Below are 22,704 nucleotides of genomic sequence, written 5' to 3'. Positions count from 1 at the left end.
TGATCCGAATGTGATCCCCCGTGCACTGCACAAAAACACCATCGGCAGGCCGTGTATTGTCACGGACGCCGTTGTCTTTCGAATCTGATGAGAACGAGGAACGTCGACGATGAGTTGCATCGGACAGATTAGGCTTCGAAAACTGTTGTCGCGATGAGTCTCGTTTCTCTCGTCTCGTAGTGTCCTATTCCGTTCAAGACTGTCCTCGGTTCGTGGCTCTCTCGAGGGTAAACGAGTATCCGGCGAGTCGTATCCGCGGAACACCGCAAAGGTCGCGACGACGTTATCCCACGTAGGGAGTTCTCGACAAACTGCTGCCCGTGACCAGGTGTCCCGACTCTTTATTCCTTTTGGGCTCCAAGTACATGAAAGCCCCCGGCTATATAGGTGCCCCTTAGGTCCGATGGTGGGGGCTTATTCTTATTTAACAGCAACGAAGCAGGAACACCAGCAACAACCAACTTTGAGGCCTCCCTTCCTTTTTCTCTCTTTTCTCTCTTTTCTCTTTCATCCTTTTTTCAGTCCCTCTACTACTCTCTCTCTCTCTCTCTCTCTCTCTCTCTCGTTCTCTCTCTGTCATTCTCGTGCAAGTTCAACCTCCGATTCTTCTAACTTCCTCCGCGTTTCTTCTCTCGCTCTGCCTCCCCGTCCTTCTCTATCTACCAGCGATCTCCCCTTCTTTGCTCCCCGTATTCCTCTCTGTCTTCTTTTCAATCGAGTAACCGTCTCCTCCCTTCCTTACGCTCCGTACTCTTTCTTCGTTTCTTCCCTGCACCGCTTTGTGCTGCGGATCATCCATCGGCAAAGCCCGCCAAAATTGTATCAGCTGTCCTGAATTTTGCTCCGCTTGTCAAGTACGTGACGTATGCTGCTCTTCTCCGTCCTTCTGTCTCCTCGCCAGGTAAGCATCCTCCCATGGGAGAGAGGAGAAAAAAGGGTCAGCGAAATTTTACAATGCCCGGGCTATTTACGGACGATGCAGCGACGCTTTTCGAATTCATTTTTAACGAGATTATCGATCATCGCGATTCTTCTTGCCGCGTGAACGCGTATTGTTTTGATCTACGCCTTCTGTTTCGCGAGACGGTTTTCCGTCGATCTGTCTGTTAGCTAATCGATCGATCGATTATCGCAATTTTCGGGAATTGTCGAAATCTATCGATAGTTAACCCCTTGACCTAGACTATCCTGTCAAACTCGTGATGGAACTGTTTTCAACTGAATCTGAGAATGTGAGTGTTATTCGTTCTCTTTAATTACAAATTGAATATTACTTCTCTATCATCAATCGTTAACCTTTAGAGTAAACATAGCATCGAAATTCTTTCTAATAAATTATTAACGATAAAGTTGTATCGATCTCGATTAAGAAATAAATATAGAGCAAGAGGTTAACACTAGAACTACCATACCAGTCGAAATGACTGACGATTTTTTCGTTTAACAATCATTGATATCTTCGAAGCACTGAATATCCGAAACGATTTTGAAAATAGTTTCATTTCAACTATAACGAATATATAAGAAATAAATATAGAGCAAGAGGTTAACACTAGAACTACGTACCAGTCAAAATGGTTTCTATTTTTTCGTTTAGCAATTATCGATATCTTCGAAGCATTGAATATTCGAAGCGATTTTGAAAACAGTTTCATTTCAGTACTATAACGAACGTCCGAAGAAACTGAAAGCAATCCAACGTCACAATTTTCATGGGAATCGCATATTAATCGTATTAAATGCTCGGCAGTTCCAGTGTTAAGAACAAAACGAAATTTCCTCCGCGCGTCTACCCCAGACTCGGCACCACCGTCGTACCCTCGACTCTAATAAAACTTCGACGATGATTTTCAGTTACGTCAGAAGCGCATAAATAAAATTCTCCGCGTAAACGGACACTTGGCGGTCTCGCTCTCGTGCCCGTGATAGGTGGCAAATCTTTCAAATGTTCGACAAGCTGTCGGTGGTACGCGTTCGTTCTCCACCTGGAACAGCTGAACCTTGCGTTCAGCACGTGCTTCTGTCATCGTGTCATAAGTTGTAACCCGCGTTGGCTGGCGTAGGGGTGGACCGGTAAAACGTGAGAAACAAATGATGCTTAAACATCAATTCACTCTCTCTCTCGAGAAAAATCCCAATCAAAATTTCTATACAAAAAATCCCACAAAATTCCTTCAATTTCCAATAAATATCCATCATCCTTCTAAGTGGCGTCGAGCAACATCGTGCGACGCGTTACGCAACGGAATATTAAAATAATCCACGGTAATAAGGCGCGGACAATTGGAAAACGTTGGTCAGTGTTATTGTTCCGAGGAGCGGTGACACACGTGCACCGCGGACGGGAAGGAAACGGGAGTGATTGAGAACCACTTGTAGGAGGACAGCTGCGCGGTGAGCGCATCTGCTGTCGGTTGCGCGGGCACGCGCGCTTACATATCCTTATTCCTACGTCGGTACTATACCCTATATACATACTACATAGAGATGTACGCCGGCGAACGCCGTACGATACTCCAATACAGTCTCCTCTGTTCTCCTTATTTCCACCTTTAGCCGGGCCGGTTCCGTCCTTTTTTCGCGCGTTGCTTTCTCCTATCGTGTTTTCCCTTTCCACCTTTATTTTTCTTCCGCGCGCGCGTTCGGCCGCTCTCCTTTCTCCCCCTGCCCTTGGCTCATTTCAGCGGGCTCCTTTTTTTCCCACCCCTCGTAACGCAAGCGCTCGAATCCCGTTTCCGACGCATACCTCCCAGCGAACGCATCTTCTCTAGTATTGAGGGTTGACGGACCGTCATCTTCCCCTTAATACCATTCGGAACGAGGATTTACAATCCGTGAGAGAGAGAGAGAGAGAGAGAGTGAGAGGATCTACTCGTGTTTATGGCGTACACGACGGTTGTCTGGTTTCGAAAGCCTCGTGCGCCTAGTTCATAATACCCTGCAGGGCTTATACACGAACGCTGGGCGAGGAGGCTTTGCACGGTGCAAGCGTATTGGCCTGCAGCTTGCCACCCGGTACCGTCCTGCACCGTACCACCCGAAAATTTTCTTTGTCCTCATTGTCCCGGCCATTTCCACCGTACGAGTTTACGAGCCGACCGCTTCTTAGAAAATCAAGGATTTTCTCCGCCGAGGATTTTCCCATCTGCCCGCCTTCTTCCGTTCCACTTCATTCCGTTCCGTTCTGTTCTGTTCTGTTCTGTTCCGTTCGGTTCTGTTCTGTTCTGTTCTATACCTTTCCTTTCCCTTTTCTCTTCTCTTGTCTTCTCGCACAGTCCTCTCCCTTCCCTTCGCATCCCATTCCCCTCTATCCTTCCATTCCCTTCCCATCCCATCCGTTCACTTCCTTTCTTCTTTCTCCCGTGTTCATTCTTACGAACACCCTGCACTACCTCTTGGGATTTTCAGTTCGGCCTCTTTGTCGCTTTGCATACCTGCCCTCGTTTAAGAAAACCGATTCAACGATCGCCGGGGCGAGACTATGGCTTCCACGGAGCACTGATTTTTGCGTTTATATGTACCCGAAACAAACTCGATAGCAAATGTCTTATCTTGTGATCGTTTCGTTTCTGCGACACCGTGGAATTTGGTTCCTCGGATGTTCGAGTTTCGATCGATTTCAGGCGAAAGAGAATGAAAATCGTTCTATTTTCATCGTTCCCGAGAGATGCCTCGGTACTTGTCCATCGACATATGCCGCTAAACGGAACGAAACGGAATGGAATGAAATTTAGTGGCATCGATGCGCCGTACATGCTTCACACCATAGGGCCCAGATGGCAAGCGTCGAATCCCTTGCTTAAATTTTAACCATGATACGACGTTGTTGGTTTCTGGGCCACCTGCTCTACGCGTAGATCGAAGCCATTCGGAAAAAATCCCCGAGCAAACGAAAATACAGGCGGTCAAGGGCTGGAAATCATGAAGCTGCATCGTCTAACGTCGAAGTTACACACGCGCGTAACTTCTACAATGTGTCCGTTGATATCGTTTCGAAGATACAAAATGTATATCTAAGTTTCCTCGATAAGTTCGGTGATAAGCCGATCGATTCATCGAATTTTCGTCGTAATATTACTGCGATGCAACGCGCGACGCATCGCGACGATTTTCGTTGCGCGGCAATGCGTGTTTATGCGACTGTTAAAATCAATGCCACGATAGAATCACTATCAAACGATATTCTCACGGGCGAACTCGACGCGTCTGCCCTGCTGATTTATTTCCTCGGAGCTTGTAGTTAGAAAAAAAACCTATTGAAATACTGCACGGTAAAAAACGGTCGTTTCAGGCGACGTTACACTTTGGGACGGGTTTCAAAAGATCTTTGTTCCCGTCGAGGAAGTGAATCCGTGGTCGAACGAAAGCGTGTTTGTACCCCGCGTACACGAATACTTTATATCGTGTGCAACCGGAAGTTAAACATACATAATGTTACTGGGTGCGCCGGTTTGTGCTATTTTTCGCTTCACTGGCAAATAAAAACAATGTAATGATTAATCAAGACTCTGAATGTAAACGTAGATTCGCGTTCAACGTTGAATCTGTGTTCTGTTCGATTGGAATTTTGGAAAATCTTGTGAGGCTATTATTTTTCAGTTGATTGTTGTTTTTATTCGAGATATTTTTGCTTTCCCAGATGTTAACCGTTAGTCGAAAGGGTTGACCTGAATTCGTTTCACAAATGTGAGATAAGATTGAAGAAAGAATGTTAAATTTAATTTCCGTTTGATCTGTGATTTACTGTTCGTATTTTTTTATTGAAAGCAATAAAAGTCGATCGAAGAGTAATCTGGTGTCGGTAATGTAGAATTTATGTTAAATGTTTGTGTCGGTGAAATGGCGACCATGAAAGGGACTCTTCTGTTATCGATCGAGGGTACGAAGAATAAAAATTTCAGGGCGGGAACTGAATCGAGGAAAAAGTAGGTCAAATCCTTTCACTTTTAGAAATTGTGGCGAGACCATGCTTAAAAAGGAGGAAATATCCCGTTAAATTACTGCGTTTCACGTTCCCGGAGGATAAACACTGTTTTTCGACGGATATCACGTTGTTTGAAAGGAAGCCGCAGTGAAATCATTCGTGTATTTCTTAAGATTATCGAGGTTAATACCTGTACGAAATGTTTAATCGATTGTAATCAGTGAAATGTAAACAGTGAGAGTTATTTTGTATTCGAATATTTTAACGTTCCATGTCAAATGTTACCTCTTTCTAGTAAATTATTCAGCAATTAACAATGTCTAAAATAAAAGATAATACCGTTCAAGTGGTGTTTGTTTCTTTGCTTCTTGATCTTTTAGCATTTACTATGATACTACCGTTGTTACCGGCGTTGTTAGATTATTACAAAGATGTAGAAAGTGATCAAGGTCTATACTTTAAGATATTACATTACATACAAAGCACAAGGAAAATATTTAATGCTCCTGACAAAGTGAGTACAGTGCTTTACGGAGGTTAGTCTATTATTTTTCTCTTTTTATTTTAATTCAAATTACACGTGGATCTACGTCTATGCAGGCAATTTCACTTACAGGCTTCCTTGGTTCCATGTATTCGTTTTTACAATTTTTGGGTTCACCCATTGTAGGAGCATTGTCTGATGTTTATGGGAGAAAGCCAATGATGTTACTTTGTTTAACAGGCATCATGTTTTCTTATTTATTGTGGGCATTGTCTTCCAATTTTACTATATTTGTAATAGCAAGATTCGTTGGTGGTATTAGCAAAGGAAATATTAGTTTGTCGATGGCTATTATAACAGATGTCACATCTCCTAAAACAAGAGGAAAAGCCATGGTACATGTAAAAAGAATAAACATAGTAAACGCATAGAATGAAAAATCTATATATCTATTCCTTGTGTTTTTTAGGCATTGGTTGGCATAGCCTTCTCCATAGGTTTTGTTCTAGGACCAATGATAGGAGCATTTTTTGCTTGGAATTCAAGTAATAATAGAGAAGGAACTTGGTATATAATACCTGCTGTTTTTGCTCTTTTCTTAGCAGCAAGTGATTTATGTTTTGTTGTTTTAAATTTAAGAGAGTCTTTGCCAATGCAATGTAGAGCAACAAGTTTAAAGTGTGGTATATCCGGAGTTATTGCTTATATTAATCCTATAGATCTGTTTCATTTTAATGGAGTATCTGGCATAAGTTTGCAAGGTGAATTTATTTGACTTATCATGTTATAAATTTTGATATAATAATTAAATTTACCGATATTACTGTTTCAGATAAAAATAATTTGAAAACACTGGGCTATGTATATTTTATGTACTTATTCCTTTACAGTGGCTTAGAATTTACATTAACATTTTTAACTCATTACTTATTTGAGTTTACAAGCATGCAACAAGGATGGATGTTTTTAGGAATTGGATTAGTTATGGCTATTTTACAAGGAGGTTGGGTACGAACAATTTCTCCAAATAAAACAAAAGCCACAACAGAATTGGTAAATGCATATAGAAATCGGTACAAAGACATTACAGATTTCCTTGGAATCTTATAAAGTGAAATATATTTTGTACAGGGATTATGGTTAATAATTCCAGCATTCGTATGTATTGGAATAGCAGAAGATCTGCTATTGTTGTTTATTGGTGTACTTCTGTTTGCAATTTGTAAGTGTATTATGATATGATATATATGTATAAAGCACTAACATAGTTACATACATAGGATGAAGAATATTAACTTAAATAACATGCTAATTATGTCACTATGCAGCTACTGCTATGGTTGTTACTTGTATGATGACTCTTGTATCGCGAATTGGGCCTGAAAATCAGAAAGGTGTAATAACAGGTGTATTTCGTTCTCTTGGGGCATTAGCTAGGGCATGTGGGCCTATTGTATCTTCTTCAGGTAATAATGGTACACATAATATTTACATTTATCGATGTAACTTCATATATCATGCTCACTATTTTTATTCTAGCTTTTTGGTATATTGGAAGTAAAACAACATATCTTATTGGAGCGATACTTCTTATATTTCCACCCCTTGTTCTTCGCAAAATAGATTCCCTTTAAAAAGGGAGTGACAAAACAAAGTTACCTCTGGAGACATTGCACTCATATAAGTATATATACATATATATATATGTATTGAAACAGTATTTTTATATAGTTAAGTGAATCTTTTACAATTTTTTAAAGAAAGTATTTTATATATTTATTGTATATTAAAAGAATTATATAGTTTAAAGTACATATGCTCTAGTATTTTCAATGTTATGCCAGTATTTTATAGGATAGAAAGAAACCCGCTATTCGCTAGATGCGTGAAACTCGTGTATAGAAATATGTTTATTTTTACGCGTTGATAATACCTATCCTTGCGATAAACCGAGTAAATAGTATTGATTTGCAATAGAAAATTCGAAGATTAATGTAGCGGACACGTATCAATGCGCGTTTCCATGTGTGTAACGTTCCTGGGAAAATCGTAAGCTCGCGCAAGCGCGATTAAGCGTTTAATCACGTGACCCTTCCCTCTCTTTAGGACGCGCCATTTACGGTAAGAAATTCTCGGAATTGCTTGGCCACGGCACTTCGTCGATGTTCGTGCTGATGGGAGTAACGCAGAAGGGAGAAGGAAAGTTATTGATGATATTCGCGCGTGCGACCGGTCTCCGCGATCATTACGTTTACGATTACTGGGCGATAGGCTAGTTTCCATCGGTTCAAAGGTTACGTTTCGAACGAATTGAGCGTATCGGATAAGGAAATACAGATAGCGGGTAAATCCTAGTTGCTTCTGTCTTCGGACTAGCAGCAGGTGAGTGCAGAGTGCAGGCTATTCTTTGAACGGAACATCTTTTTCTTTCGCCCCTCCCGCTCTCGACTATTTTACGCGTTATTTCGATACGTCACGTTCCGTTGCTTGTAAATACCGATACCCGTACCTTTTGTATTAATTTCGATCGAAATATCGGACTATTCAACGAAATAACGATAATCTCGTGTAAATTGTACAAATAATTTCATATATTACACACTAAAGAGAGTTTCCGTGTTGGTCTTTGGTTTTCAGCAGTATGTATTCACATGCGTTTTCAACGATCTTATCAACCATTTTTTTTTTTACAATCCCGTAAATCACTCCTGTGTTTTGCAGTTTCGCATGAAATGAAATCTTTTGAGGAATCTTCCCAATTCTACGTGTATTAAATATAGAAATAATAGTTTGTAGAGTAGTCTTATTTTGTGGTTATATTGTTTTCTGTTTGGCGCTGGGTAACTGTTGTCGTTAATAAAAATTGTTATTATCTACCTTGCGATTTCTGAATTCTGTCGGTATTAAAAAGATTTTTAATTATTTTAAGGTAAAGAGTTTTCATTAGGAATCAAAATGTCTCTGTGGGCGAAAGCACAACAGTTGCCACAGGATGCGTTGCAACAGGTGCGTTCAGTTTATGGAGAGCACTTTCCAATAGAAGTTCGGCATTTCTTATCCTCTTGGATAGAAGAAAAGATGTGGTAAGGCACTTGTACTCTACTTTCTGAATTATCGACTTCTCGTTTGGTTCTTTTGAAATTTATAATAAAATGTGCATTGTAGGACTGACATAGAACCTGAGAACCCGCAACACGAACAATATATAACTAATCTTGTTATATCTTTAATACAAGAATTAGAATCTAAAGCAGCATCTCTAAACACAGACGATATGTTTCTTACAAAGATAAAATTAATGGAAGCCGCAAAAAATTTTCGTGTAAGTTTCTTTAATAATCGTGAAATGATAATTGGAAAGACCAATATGCATATAAGAATTTATTATTAATATGTATTTTTTTCTAATGCAGCAGAGGTATACTCACAATCCAACAACATTGTTTAGAATAATTAGACACTGTTTGGGGACAGAGATGAAGTTAGTAGCCCAAGTAGAAAATTTGGGAGGAGCTTTAATGAGTATGGCTGGTGGTAAAGTTGGTTTAATAAGCGATGCTGTTGCTGAAATAGCCCAGCACGTAGAATCATTAAGGCGTAGAACACAAGAAACTGGAGAGGATCTGCGAAAAATGGAGCAAGAGCAAGAAGCTTTTGCCATTAGTTATCACGAGTGTACCAAATTAAATGCACATTTGCAGCATCTTGCAACTCAACCACAAAGTCAACAGAACGCAGACTTGGAGAAAAAAATTAGAAGACAAAAGGAACAGCAGGAACAAGTACTGAATCACAAGGTGACTGGTTTGATGCAGTTGAGGTTGACATTAGCCGATAAATTGAAGGATACTATTACTAGGCTAAATAGCTTGCAGTCTAGAGTCTTAGACGACGAGCTCATTAGATGGAAAAGAGATCAACAATTAGCAGGGAATGGTGCACCATTTAACAACAATCTGGACTCCATTCAAGAGTGGTGCGAAAGTCTGGCCGAATTAATTTGGCTGAACCGTCAGCAAATCAAGGAGGCTGACCGTTTGAAGCAAAAATTTGCGCTTGAGCCGCCCGGAATGCAAGATATTCTTCCCTCGCTAAATTCAGAGATTACGCAGCTTCTTAGTTCCCTAGTAACCAGTACGTTTATCATAGAAAAACAACCACCGCAAGTAATGAAGACCAACACTCGTTTCACGAGCACGGTGCGTCTTCTTGTTGGCGGAAAGTTAAATGTTCACATGACGCCCCCTCAAGTGAAAGTTAGCATTATTAGCGAGGCTCAAGCGAATGCTCTCCTGAAGAATGATAAAATGGCAAAAAGCGGAGAAGCCAGTGGCGAAATTCTGAATAATACAGGAACAATGGAGTATCATCAGGTGAGAAGCATTTAATTTTCAATGTCATTAAGCATAAGTAGTATAATGTTTATATGTCTCTATACACATATCTGTCCAGTGAATGTAAGAAACGAGACTTTTGTTCTACAGGCAACGAGACAACTCTCTGTGAGCTTCCGCAATATGCAATTAAAAAAGATCAAAAGGGCAGAGAAGAAGGGAACAGAGTCCGTGATGGACGAAAAATTCTCACTGTTCTTCCAGTCGCAATTCAGCGTTGGCGGAGGCGAGTTGGTATTTCAGGTTTGGACGCTGAGCTTGCCGGTCGTAGTGATTGTACACGGAAACCAAGAACCACACGCATGGGCCACTGTCACGTGGGACAATGCTTTTGCCGAGCCTGGAAGGGCACCGTTCGCGGTACCCGACAAAGTTCCTTGGGGTCAGGTAGCCGAAGCGTTGAACGTGAAGTTCCGCTCGGCAACGGGCCGTTCGTTAACGGAAGACAATTTTCGGTTTCTCGCGGAGAAAGCGTTTCGCGGCGGTAACGCGGCCGGTCAAGATTATTCCGGTTTACTTTTAAGTTGGGCACAGTTCTGCAAGGAGCCATTGCCCGAAAGGAACTTCACATTTTGGGAATGGTTCTACGCTGTAATGAAGCTGACGAGGGAGCATCTGAGGAGCCCGTGGATCGACGGTTACATACTGGGATTTGTCAGAAAGAAACAGGCGGAGGAGATGCTGTCGAATTGCGCTTCAGGAACGTTTCTGATGCGATTCTCCGATTCCGAGCTCGGCGGGGTTACCATCGCATGGGTAGGAGGTAAAACGTTTGGTTTCCCTTGGGAATTGTTTTGTGTCGAATCCTTGTAAAACTCGATCAATGTGAGTGTCCAATTTGTCTACAAAGCATGTACCTTTCAGATCAAACGGAGGTGTTTATGTTGCAACCGTTCACAAGCAAGGATTTCGCGATTCGTAGCTTGGCGGACCGTGTGTCCGATCTGCAGCACTTGTTGTACCTCTATCCGGACCTGTCGAAGGATCAGGCGTTCTCGAAATACTACACACCGTTCACAGGTAAATGTTACTTTGATTGGTTGGTTGTTTCTCTGTACATTCCATGTGCTTGAAACTTGAAAGGGGACGTTGCACGATTTGTCGTAGACAATCAATCTACGTCGACGAACGGATACGTGAAACCTTTCTTAGTAACGCACGTACCTGGTTGGGGTGGACCGGTCGTTGGTGGTCAGACACCGTCGCACTCGTCCGTAGTTGGGGTAGGCAGTAGCGGTCAGAGTGGTCCAGGTGGTAGTTATCCTGCAACGCCATCCACCATGTTCCAAGCGCACAGTCCCGACCCGTCCGTGACGCGCGATACTCCATCAGTGGCTTCCAGGTCAGTTCCCTGGATCTAAGCTGTCAATCGTATTTCATTCATTTACTAATACTTAGTGATTACCATAAGTTACTGCCATAGATATACACACTTCGTACAAGATATGCAAAGATTCCGCTTTTCTCGCTTTTGTATGTACATTGTACTTAGAGGAGAAACCGAAGAATCGATTCTGAATTTTCCAAGAGAGGGTCTCTTATCGTTTCCGGTGATTACGAGACTTAGTTTGTAAATTGTTAAGGATCATTATCGTACCGTTTGTCAATACACGCCGGCGCAGAGGTGGCTCTGTCACGCCAAAAAATATTGATGATTCGCTCGGTCGAATAGTTTCGTGGCGCGAAACGATAACACACGTGGATTCGTTGAAAGGTAGATTTTCAAACATTCCTTACGATCCATAACGCTTTGCATGTCTTTTATTTTTTTTTTTTTTTTCTATACTATCCGTAGAGATGTCAGTATTGTTTTGTACGTTTTCACATTTTGAGAAATGTTTAGAGAATATTTACAGTGATATTATAGTTTCATACGTTTTTTGTAAACCTTCCTCGTGGAATTTTGAACACTTTTTACAAGTACATTGTATCGTGAGACGAAAGTATAAGTCGTGTTAAGTCGCGTTAAGCGGTCGTTCTGTCCGTACAATTAAGGAATCTGTATATAGGAGAATACTGGGTGTTTCAAAACACGCGATACGTATTTCCTTCGAATCGAGAGTAGCATTTCTTTCTTTCTCCCTTTCATTCATTCTCTCTTTCTCTCTTTCTCTCTCTCTCTCTTTCTTTCATTATTATTATCATCCTTGATTATTACCGTTCCATTTATATATTTCTCTGTTATTTTACCTTGACTAGTCTCCGTGTCACCCAGTATTCTGCTTCGTTATTCAAATTATTAACGAGTAAGTATATATTCGCTGCTAATATTAAGAAACATCGTGGTCGAGTGTAACTCCACGAACGATGTCTTACCTTATCAAACCTCCGAGATCCTTTATGCGAATACTTTACACGGGACACACCGTCCGATCGATGATAAACGTGGATGCCGAGACCACGTGCGGTGCTATATATTATATAACGTAATCGAAGGATATTTGAAATTGTTACAAAGTCCGTCCAACGGATAACGCGAGCAACGAATGAATAAATAAAGAAACAAATATAAATAAAGGATCTATGGAGATTGGGGGCGGATTTGATCGTTGATCGGTTTGCCTCTACCTCTCGTTTTTCTTTTTTAATGTTTTACAGTGTATAGTTTGTAGTGTGAATGGGGAACACGAAAGAGAGAGAGAGAGAGAGAGAGAGAGAGAGAGTGAAAGAGAAAGAGAAAGAGAGAGGTTGCTTTAGAAAAACAACAGCTCGTACTTTTTACAATGAGAATGAGACTGCCAAATTTTATATGTGTGTTTTTTTAGTGAAACGGCTTATCCATGGCTTTAAAGAAACGAAACGAAATAACTGAAATGGCAATGAAATTCGAGTAAGAATAGCTCTTGCTTCGCTCGTAGGTGCTGTATCGTGAATAAACGGACGTTCGCATACACCTGCACATACGTATACCCTGCTTTTCATTTCGATAGAGACGAGAATTCACGAACGAAACGAATAAGTAAACGAAATGCGCTATCGCGGCAGTCGGAGTCGAATCAACTGAGCATACGTACGTGCAAAAAATATAGTTCGCTTAACGCGAGATATTCGAGAAACGGAAGGGCAAAGGCCTGGAGCAAGCCGGTACAACCACAACAACGGAACATTGAACGCTTATAAAAAAATGCTACTCTTGACAAAAAAAAGAATGCTTAAACCGAAAACGAGAAATGACCATAAAAAAGAAACAAATTAATAAAAATAATAATAAAAGAACTAGAAGCTAGAAAACGAAACGCAGCTCCAATCACGATGTGTTACATAGTATAAAAGAATTCCACTGGCAATTTAGCGGTACATACGTTGCGTAGACGAGATGCCACTGTCAATTCGGTTGACGGGACGGAGAGGCGCAGAGAGGCCACGGTACAAAGACACACCTAGCGTTAGAATTGCGTTGAGAGAGAATTGCAATTGTCTCCCTCCGAGCGACCGATCAATCTGGACCGCGATCACGATTTAGATCGGAGGGCGGGGGCGGGGAATTTCTTTTTGTGGTTGTTTGTTGCGTACGTCCCTTGCCGTGTTGTACCGGCTAGCCGGCTGAATCGGTCAGAATCGTTTCGAAACGAAACACAGACGAAACGAGCAAGAAAAAGGAAAAGAAAGGAAAACAAATAGAAACCAAAAAAAAACAGGCAAAAGAAAATTAGAGAACGTACGAAAAATCAGTAAAGATTGCTTCTCGCGGCGCATCGGCGGTAGCGTACCGATGTTGCACTGTGTGTTGTACCGCGCGCGTTGTATATTTGGAATTAGCACGAGAATGCTATCCATTGCTATGCCAGTGATTGGGGTTGTGTTTTGATTTGTGGTAGCTACGCTCCGGGCCTTGGCCAGTCAAGCGTTGGGCGAGCAAACCCGGACATGGACTATGTGGAGCTGATGGGTCACGGTGAGCTGCCCTCGATCGACGAAAATCTCAACTTGGACCACTTTAACGGCTTTAGCTTCTCCGAGCTCATACAATCGTACAACTCGAAGCCGCAGTAGGTATGTCGACGATGGGACGATCGCGACTCCGTAATGTTTCCTTATTTCCACCGGCTACGCTATCCGTATCATTGGCACAAGCGAAGGTTCGTTGCTCGCCGCCATCTTTTTTTTTCCCACCCTCTCCGCGTCGTTGTTCGCCGCCTATCGTTTCACGGGGGAGGGATAGAAGCAGGGACTGGTCACGTCGCCTCGGACCCGACGTTCACTTAAACGCGTTGAAATATATCCTTTTAATCGGTTCGTCTCGAGTGCAATATAGATAGGTACGTGTGTCTCTCGCTATCCGTTTCCACCTTTGTCTCTACCGTTTCTATCTTTGCAATTATACCCGCATCTATCCGTCTAGTCCCCTTCTTCCTCCTTCTCTAACGTACAATCGGGAATTTCATAAAAATCGCATTGTATTTCATTAACGAAACTCAAACGTGTGTAATTGTAATAATTTCCGTTACATTACATTGACATATCAGGCAGTTTGGTTTCTTTTTAACGATACTTTGAATATTTTTAATGGGAACTTTTATTGAACGACGCACTCTCACGACGTAGAACCATGTTTTATCAGTCTCTTGTACGTTGCATCCACTTCTCGATCTTTTGCTCGTTTTAGTCGTCGAGCTTTTATCTGAAACGAAACGGGAAAGCTGTTGGTACAAAATATCGTAGGCATTGTATATTTAAGATGTATGCGGCTACGAGAGCAAAAGGCACGCGAGTAGATAATTAATAGATAATCCATTCGTGTCGTTGCACGATGGAACTTTGCAAGCCTATTTTTGTATAAAGGAAATTGTTTGACAGGCCACGTCGAGCGATGTCGCAGCGTTTTTCTTCTCATTCCTCCTCCTCCCCTTTTTCTTCTTTTTCTTGTATATTTTGACGCTCCAACGGTTTCATTTGATCGAAAGGGAAACTGAGAGAAGAATCGATAACGACGTTAGAAATGTCTACGTAGAGAATGTCGGGTGATAGTAGAATCGACACGATAAGACGTGCGACGCGCAAGTTGTGACAATCATTTTCCGTCTAATTCTGTAAATAGCGAGTATCACAGAGAATATAGAAGCTTTTAATTTATCGATGGGATCCACGGCGGAAACTGGACAGAAGCAGCCTGTGTTGCTCGGGGTACGCGCAACGCCTATGGATATAGAGCTTTGTATAGTGATTATTAAAGTTGTGCAATTCGTGTGACCTAACTACGTGCCTTACGATCTTTCCATGGTCGTCATATTTTTTGAGGATTCTTATATAGACACTATATATGTACGTGTATATTATATAATTGTTTTCGGCGATGTTCTTTACTTTCCCCCCACTCCCTCCCCTGATTTTTAAACGATATACTTGGAACAGTGCGGAAATCGTTCCTTCCCATGTATTTTCTCCACCGGATCATTTCGATCGTTTTGCTCTCGCATCGACGCGCAACGCTTTCGTCGTACAGTGGGAAACATCGATGATGAATTTCTGAACAAAGGCGTCCTTTGTCAAATGTTTTCACTTTAGTCCTTTAAGAGCTCTCCCGTCGTCGGTTGAGGTACATCGAATTATTCTTATCCTAATCGTCGTTCCCTCCCCTGTTGTACATGTACTGTGAAAGAAGAAAAACAACAAATAGAAAATTATAAACTTGTTGCGCATATGTGAAACATCGATGTACGCTAACGTTTTGTCTTAAGTAGGATTATACGCATCGTTATCCCATTATACTTATTATATAGTACACATTACATATTATATAGTACATAATAAGGATGTTTGTATGTGTGTATGTATCTATGTATGTCTGTCTGTATGTGTGTATGCGTGTATGTATGTATGTATGTACGTATTAAGCTAAACTTCAAAAAAGTGTACGTTAATATTGTCTATTGATCTTTTTATCAAAGATTAGAGTTTATTTTATTATCGAGAACAATTTTACTGTTTGTAAAAGATAAAACGTTTATTATATTCATCGTCCTGTATACAGCAATCATTATATATATATATATACATATAGTATATACTACATATAAGACTAAATTGAGACACGTTCGTCTATTAACGTACCGTAATAAAATATCTTTTAATTCGACTCGAACAATTTCCCTTCTCAGTCTTGTTTCAAGGCTCCGATTAAAAATATTCTCTCTGACATTCGATGTTATTTAACCCTTTGCACTCGGGGGGTGACTCAGTCACTTGATTTTCTACGGTGAAGCTATAAAGGTTGATATTCAATATTATACTTCATATAATGCATCAGTCTGAGAAATATTGACATAAAATAGCTTTGTCCGTCAATTCGAATTTCTCGTTGGTTTTAAATATCGTCTTCATCTCATCAGAAAATGTTGAAATATTTCTAGTGAAAAACTTCGGAGTGCAAAGGGTTAGAAACAGTCGTTTGTCATTCCTTAGTGCAAAATTCGGATGCGTGGAGAATCGAATAATTTGATGGTAGTAGGCTATACTTCATATAATGCATCAATCTAGGAAATATTGACATAAAATAGCTTGTCCGTCAATTCGAATTTCTCGTCGAGTTGGTTTTAAATATCGTCTTCGTCTCATCAGAAAATATTGAAATATTTCTAGTGAAAAACTTCGGAGCCATTTGTCGCCAAACAATCTTCGCGTTCCTCGCATATCTCCTCAAAGTGTCCGGGCGCCGGATAACTAGCTTGATAGATAGTGTCTGTACACATATTTTCAGTAGGCGGCTGATACTTCCGTTTCACCGCCCATGGCACGCTCTCCTTAACGGACGGAGTCCACGGCTGATAGGACAGTTTGCTGATAGTCTCTGAATCGATTTTGTACGGTAATCTGCAACGATAGCTAGTTCAAGTGTCCCGACGATCGGTTTCTACGTTTATCGCGGCCACGTTTCGTATTTTTACTTGTTGTATCGAACGACAGGCTTGTAACTGTGAGCGCATTGCGTCGGGCCCGGTATCGCGTACGATGATCTCGCGGTGGTCGTGTCGAGCATCGGTATGTCCGCGCTGCGGAGATTACCGGTCGGCACGATCGGCTCCGGCCTGGCGGTCGTCTTCGGCGCGAAGTCGCGGCGACTGGTGGTCTCCGATTGCATCGGACCGTCTCCCATCATGCTCCTGCGTCGGGGCAGTATGGGCGTCGTACGTTCGTCGGCTCGGACCGGTTGATAACTCAACTGCAATCGAACGAATCGCAAGGACGGTTCACCGAGTCGCTGGGAGACGCTTCGAGGCGTACTTTGTTGGTCGTTTCTCCTGATATCTTGCCGTCCGGTTTGGAGATGCTGTTGCAGGGGATGAACGGTTGCACGCGATCGGCGCCGTTCGATTCTAGGTAACTCTCCTTGTATATCGTTCTGCCGACGAATTCGCCGTCGCGAGGGAACAGTGGAGTACTGGCTGGCTTGATCGGTTTCTCCGTGCAGGGCTCGTTCTCCGCGTAACTCTCGGAGTAGGTGGTCTGTCCGCACATCACTGTGTCTGGGGGTCTTTAACACGTTGAACGCCGGTCACCGGTGAGCCCCAAGTAAATTGAATTAATATAATTCGCTCAGTTAAACGATGATTACTCGCAAACATTTCTATAAGTACTATCCATTGCGGTGACATTCAGTTTGATGAACGTGCAATGATTTATTGTACTTTCTCCATTTTGTGGATTTTGCTCTATGAAATTGTGTTCAACGTGTTAAACGGCCCCCTCGCGTTAACGCTTTGCACTGGAGAGGCGAGTCTCAGGTGATCTGACACAGTGTAATTATAAACCTTGGTATTTACTAACCCCTTGACAATGAGTGAAGATTTCTGGAGCAGTTGAACAGTCAATGTTGTTCATTACCCTCAAAGCAAACTATTCTTATCAGTTTATCTTCAAATGAAGTTTCTGCTTCAAGTAGAATGGACTTTGCATTTCTTCTAAATTGTAAAATGTTATAGAAATAAATCACAGGCCAAGAGGTTAATAAATTCATTTTAACCCCTTGCTGTACAATGAGTGAGACCTGTGGTGAAGATTTCTAGACTAATTTGACAACAATTAATGTTCATTATCCACGGATCAAAGCACATAACTATTTCGCTATTATCAATGCATCATCTCCAAATGAAAAAATGTAAAATGTAAAATGTTACACGAGCAAAAATAAATACGTCAAGGGGTTAAGGAATCCTTCTACATCCAATTAGAAAGCACTGAACATCTCAACTGAAAATCAAGTGCAAAGGGCTAACGCTCCACGACCCGCCATTAGCCTGGTACCTATAGGTCGGCTTGACCCGCCAAGGGCAAGACTCTCTCTCTGGAACCGGAACAGGCTGATAGCTCAGTTTCTGGGTAGTCTCGTGATGCACCGGTTCACTGGGCACACGGTAAACCCTGATCGGTTTGAAATTAACCGTCCGCTCCGTGGAGCCTGGGTCCGCGTACGACAGCCTCGCGGTGGTATCGGCGTCCACTTTGCCGGTACTCAACCGGATGTGTCCGCAAGGAACTATGACCTCCGGCCTGTCGATATGCTTCTCAGCGAAATCCTGACGGACGGTGGTCACGCAGTCCATGCGACCTGTCCCGATCATCGACCTGAGGAAAGAGAAGAGAGGACTGTGTACCCGACCATCTGCCCGCCGAGTTACCTTTGCTTCGGCAGGATCGGCCTCGATTTCGGCACACGACCGATGGGCTTGTAACTCAGTTTGCTGGTCGTCTCGTCGGAGAACGTCCCCTCGAATTTCCCCAGAGCGGGGGTGGGTCGGATCGGTTGGGACCGGCTGCGACACGCGTCTCTATGGTCCACGTTCAAATAGGACATGTGGTAGGTGCTGTTCGCGTCCAATGATCTCGAGGGCGGACAGTACTTCGTCTCAGGCGCGAACGACTTCACTCGAGGCGGCTGCACGTAACGCTTGGTACACTGAAACGGAAACATCGGTTGATCGTCGAAGTCGAAGGGTTATTTAACTTCGCTACCAGCGTTCATTTCGGTGACGGTTTCAATTGTGTTTTCTTTAACGGTAGGTTTACGGAACGCGTGAAATTGACGCGTATTGGATTTTAGAAATATTTTGTAAATGTTCACGCCGATTTTGATTGATACTAACGTGTACCCCAATTACCTATCAAATCTCCAGTTTCCACAATCTAAATAAACGAGCATTTAAATAAACCTAGTGTTAACCCTTTGCACTAGGACATTGTTTCGCTAGATATATTCTTCATTTTCTAATAAAATATCAATCAATAGGTTTTATAACTAACATTAATAGAAATCAAGGGATAGAACTATTCTAAGTGTACAATAAATGCGTAAACCTAGTGTTAACTTCGCTACCAGCGTTCATTTCAGTGACCGTTTCAATTTTCTTTAATCTAATCAATCTTGTAGAGTATTAGATTTGAAACAGAAACGAGCCATTGAGTTCTTAAATATGTTTACAATTTCCAGTAACTATATCTGTAGGATTAATATCACGCTCATTATGCAAAGTATAGGATTACGGCCGCGACGAACACGTGCTGGTAGCGAATGTGTTAATGATGGAGTAATTGCAATTGTTACCCGAACGTTGCATTCCAAGGATTTACGAGGTGGTAACGATGGCGTTCGCTTCTTGGTAATCTCCACCACCTCCATGTTGTTCTTCTATTTCTGACGATTATTTGTCGCATGAACGACGCACAGGCAACAATCGTGTTTGTCCTTGACGAGATGACGGTTTATGCGTAACAACATACGCGTGAAAGTACAATGATACGAAACGATAAGATTGCGGCCAACAAGTGGCTTCTGGACGCCTGTTATTCAGCGGTGATCAGCGAACCAGAGAATTTAGCATCTTCGAGGTTGGTCTCTCCGGTTAACGGCATTTCAACGGAAACAACGTAAAATCTGTAACACATGATCGACAGCGTAGTATATACATGTATATATGTTTATCGATTGAATATCGCGTATACTCGATTGGCCGTTGTAAATTGAAACTGAAACCGACGAGAATGTTAACAGAAATTCCAAGCTTCCGTGTTAGCCACCAATAGTAAATTTATTTCTTTATATTTGTCGGTTAAAAATATAATATGATTGCGTGGAATGTGTTAAAGAATAAGGATATACGGCCTTTAACTATTAGATCACAGTTCACTTTTAAGATCCGTCGTCGGGGAGGTGTTTTTTCTCTCTGTTTTTCTGTTTTTCTGTTTTCTTTTTCTTTTTTCGGCAGCACCTAGCGAAAATACCTAGATGAACGTGTCGAGATTGTAAACATGATATCGACACGAGTTACCGGTGTATACGGAAGACGCGGAGAACGTACAATATGAATACATAATTAATACATATTCGTATCTCGCTATTGGGGATTACCGTTGGTCACGACAACACGTAGCAGACACAAGGCGTCGTCTATGTTCCATTCGTCACTTTTTCCCATGCCTTTCTTTTACACGCGAAGCATATCGAAAGATTTTGCTTTAACATTACATATATTTACTGTATACAAGATAATTCATACTATGACCGATGTTTCATCTTTCAATCGAACGGAAATAGTTTAGATACAGGATAAATTAACCACAGTCGCTGACTTAATGTTTAAACAGAGATAGCAATGAGGAAAATTAAGAGAGACAGTGAAAGTGAAGAGAGAAGAGAGAAGAGAGAAAGAAAGAGAGAGAGAGAGAGAGAGAGAGAGAGAGAGAGAAAGAGAAGATAAATCAAACAATAAGACGATATTTGCGATACACTGAGTAGCTTTTTTGTCAGTCGACACACAAGACTGATGTCCTTTTAAGCGTTCAACAAAGACATCCGTTCAACACCAAGAGAAGAAGGGACTTTTGTTCTGGAAGCGCTGTGTAAACGTGTCAGAAAATGAGAATAATCTTGGTGCTCCGTTCCCTTTGGCCCTGTGGAGGTAAATTGAAACGGTAAAATTGAATTCAGAGCTAATACGTTCATCGGTGTGTACTCATTAAGAGATATAAACGATTAAATAAATACTTTTCAACGATCACAGCAGGCATCTGAACCAATTGTACCGGACTTTTGGCATCCTTTAAAGCTTGTTGCAAGTTTAAGATCTGACCGCGCATAACACTCATTTGTTTGTCAAAATGGTGCCGATCGAAACCTTTATCTTGCTAGAAAAAACAAGTCAGTGTTACCTTTAACTCGTCGTTAAATGTCGTGGTGATTGTGATATTTTTTTGACTTACTTTGAACAATTGATACAAGTCGTCGCAAAGGTCTTGCACGAAATTCTGATCCGAGAGCTGGGGTAACACGAGCTCCCGCGTTACCTCGCTGAAAGGTTGCTTCGCCTGACTCAGCCATGCCCAATGATAAGGATAGGCACGCCAAGAATCAGGATGTTTGAACGGGAAAGCTAATCCGTTGTCTATTGCGGCGATTTTCACCTCACCCTGTTCCGACTCGTTCTTCCCCACAATATTATCATACTTAATTAGCCAATTGTCGTTACCTTAGGAAATATTATTGATACATTTACAAACTAAAGCTACGGTGGTAATGATATCTCATAAACCATTAGATACCTCGGTCAGTGTTTCTGATTATATAGTCCAGAATAACTAAGCGCTCGAACTGAAGTTGAAACTCCCTACCGAGACGCGGCGATAGAGGTTCACTTTCCCACCGTCTTAGCCAATAATCGGCGTCCTTGTAACCATCTACGAAAACTTGGAAGGAGCCGACTTTTGGTGGTAAACCGATGCGATTAAAATGAGAGCCTACTGTAGGAAACTGATCCATGATTGCTTGCTTCATCCGAGCTTTTTGACGGTCTAAGCGTGGGTAGTTGAACGTTTTACTGACAAGTTTAACTACTCTAGTATTTGGAACTATGCCGAGACCTAATTTACGGTCAACTAAACTTGCACCAGCTTCGCTCAGGTATCCCTGATTCGGTATCAAACAACTTCTTCCGAAACAACAAGGACAACAAAGTTTGTGCATCCATTTTGTCCATTTTGGATTCAATCTTCCATAAGGTTCCTCATCTTTTGGTTTAAATACACCTATTATTTTCTGAAAATTTATAGAGTTTGTTATTCTTATCACTAGAACGGCATCTCGATGTTTCTCCTTTGAAAAATATTAATTTGCTACTGTATGCTACCAATCAGAATTCGATATGAGCATTTATACCTTACCCCTGAAGGATTTTTTACAAAGTAACTGCCGCTAGACCCTTGATAAATTCTTTCGGGAAAGATCCCATTGTCTATAGCGCACTCAGCTTGCCATACCAACTCTGAGAACTGTGGATCATCTGTAATATATTTAGAAATAATTCACATGTTTACTATGTATGCAAACAGAGGTAAACAAGAAACAATCCATTGGTCTACAACTATAAAATGTAATTACAAACCAGGAAAACGATTGAACGTGACATCCAGCTCTAACCGACCAAGGAGAGGCTGGCTCTCCCGGTCAATTCCAGGGGAATCAATGGCTATAGGTTGTTCGTTGCTCAGGTTTGGAACAAACTCGACGTCTGGCACTAGTTCAGGGCACTCGTTGCTGTTCACTGGTAAACAATTGTTAGATGTAATCGACAGATCTACCAATGCATCAGTTTCCACCAGAGCAGACGTGTTAGTGTTATTCTGGCTATGATATTCTCTATAAGGCACATGCAATTGCCGCTGTTCGGAGTCGCTCATCACAACCGAATCCGCTTGTTGTACGGCAGATTCTTTTACGTCGCCGATCGTGTAAAAGATCGCTCTTACAGTAATTCTATCTATTTCCCCACATTACTGAACCACCTGTCAGTGACGCACTCAATCGAGTTCTTGTCTTTCAAATATATTCACCATTACAAACTTTGACACAGTCATTGCGTCATTAAAACAGCCATTCCTTTATCGGAATTTGATAAACCTATTAACTCATAAGA

General features: G+C 41.7%; 4 protein-coding genes across 9 annotated transcripts; 2 read left to right on the top strand and 2 right to left on the bottom strand.

Moving 5' to 3' along the window:
• The first annotated feature begins 3,146 nt into the window (after nucleotides 1-3,146).
• rtet (major facilitator superfamily domain-containing protein rtet) lies at nucleotides 3,147-7,084 on the top strand. Of its 2 annotated transcripts, none has more exons than XM_031986899.2 (7): nucleotides 3,147-5,460; nucleotides 5,541-5,803; nucleotides 5,878-6,169; nucleotides 6,241-6,461; nucleotides 6,540-6,630; nucleotides 6,737-6,874; nucleotides 6,948-7,084. In XM_031986899.2, the coding sequence occupies exons 1-7, from the start codon at nucleotides 5,241-5,243 to the stop codon at nucleotides 7,040-7,042; spliced, it is 1,320 nt and encodes a 439-aa protein (XP_031842759.1). In that variant the 5' UTR covers nucleotides 3,147-5,240; the 3' UTR covers nucleotides 7,043-7,084. The 2 variants fall into 2 exon arrangements, with proteins under 2 accessions (XP_031842759.1, XP_031842760.1); XM_031986900.2 differs by having other exon boundaries at nucleotides 5,288-5,438.
• A 468-nt stretch (nucleotides 7,085-7,552) lies between these two features.
• Nucleotides 7,553-15,105, top strand: Stat92E (Signal transducer and transcription activator Stat92E). Of its 4 annotated transcripts, none has more exons than XR_012999937.1 (8): nucleotides 7,553-7,790; nucleotides 8,338-8,491; nucleotides 8,574-8,730; nucleotides 8,822-9,781; nucleotides 9,893-10,565; nucleotides 10,667-10,822; nucleotides 10,910-11,516; nucleotides 12,568-13,451. XR_012999937.1 is itself a non-coding variant. In XM_031986881.2 (8 exons), exons 2-8 carry the CDS (start codon nucleotides 8,364-8,366, stop codon nucleotides 13,793-13,795), a joined length of 2,484 nt encoding a protein of 827 aa, XP_031842741.1. In that variant the 5' UTR covers nucleotides 7,553-7,790; nucleotides 8,338-8,363; the 3' UTR covers nucleotides 13,796-15,105. The 4 variants fall into 4 exon arrangements, 3 of the variants coding, with proteins under 3 accessions (XP_031842741.1, XP_031842743.1, XP_031842742.1); XM_031986881.2 differs by lacking the exon at nucleotides 12,568-13,451 and adding an exon at nucleotides 13,621-15,105 and having other exon boundaries at nucleotides 10,910-11,144; XM_031986883.2 differs by having other exon boundaries at nucleotides 10,910-11,144.
• A 60-nt stretch (nucleotides 15,106-15,165) lies between these two features.
• Nucleotides 15,166-19,490, bottom strand: LOC116431460 (phosphatidylinositol 4-kinase II alpha). Its single transcript, XM_076373118.1, has 6 exons — nucleotides 19,341-19,490; nucleotides 18,418-18,695; nucleotides 18,044-18,364; nucleotides 17,024-17,273; nucleotides 16,687-16,961; nucleotides 15,166-16,612 (listed from the first exon to the last, which is right to left on the bottom strand). The coding sequence occupies exons 1-6, from the start codon at nucleotides 19,413-19,415 to the stop codon at nucleotides 16,378-16,380; spliced, it is 1,434 nt and encodes a 477-aa protein (XP_076229233.1). The 5' UTR covers nucleotides 19,416-19,490; the 3' UTR covers nucleotides 15,166-16,377.
• On the bottom strand, nucleotides 19,473-22,468 carry Pi4KIIalpha (phosphatidylinositol 4-kinase II alpha). Of its 2 annotated transcripts, XR_012999939.1 has the most exons (7): nucleotides 22,174-22,468; nucleotides 21,953-22,071; nucleotides 21,335-21,827; nucleotides 20,996-21,261; nucleotides 20,781-20,920; nucleotides 19,774-20,686; nucleotides 19,473-19,670 (listed from the first exon to the last, which is right to left on the bottom strand). XR_012999939.1 is itself a non-coding variant. In XM_076373115.1 (6 exons), exons 1-6 carry the CDS (start codon nucleotides 22,466-22,468, stop codon nucleotides 20,593-20,595), a joined length of 1,407 nt encoding a protein of 468 aa, XP_076229230.1. In that variant the 3' UTR covers nucleotides 19,473-20,592. The 2 variants fall into 2 exon arrangements, 1 of the variants encoding a protein (XP_076229230.1); XM_076373115.1 differs by having other exon boundaries at nucleotides 19,473-20,686.
• Nucleotides 22,469-22,704: the final 236 nt, after the last annotated feature.

Source organism: Nomia melanderi, chromosome 13 (genome assembly GCF_051020985.1).
Source record: "Nomia melanderi isolate GNS246 chromosome 13, iyNomMela1, whole genome shotgun sequence".
In the NCBI taxonomy this organism is placed as follows: domain Eukaryota; kingdom Metazoa; phylum Arthropoda; class Insecta; order Hymenoptera; family Halictidae; genus Nomia; species Nomia melanderi.
Note: the sequence above shows the minus strand (reverse complement) of the source record. Positions and strands in the feature narration are given on the sequence as shown.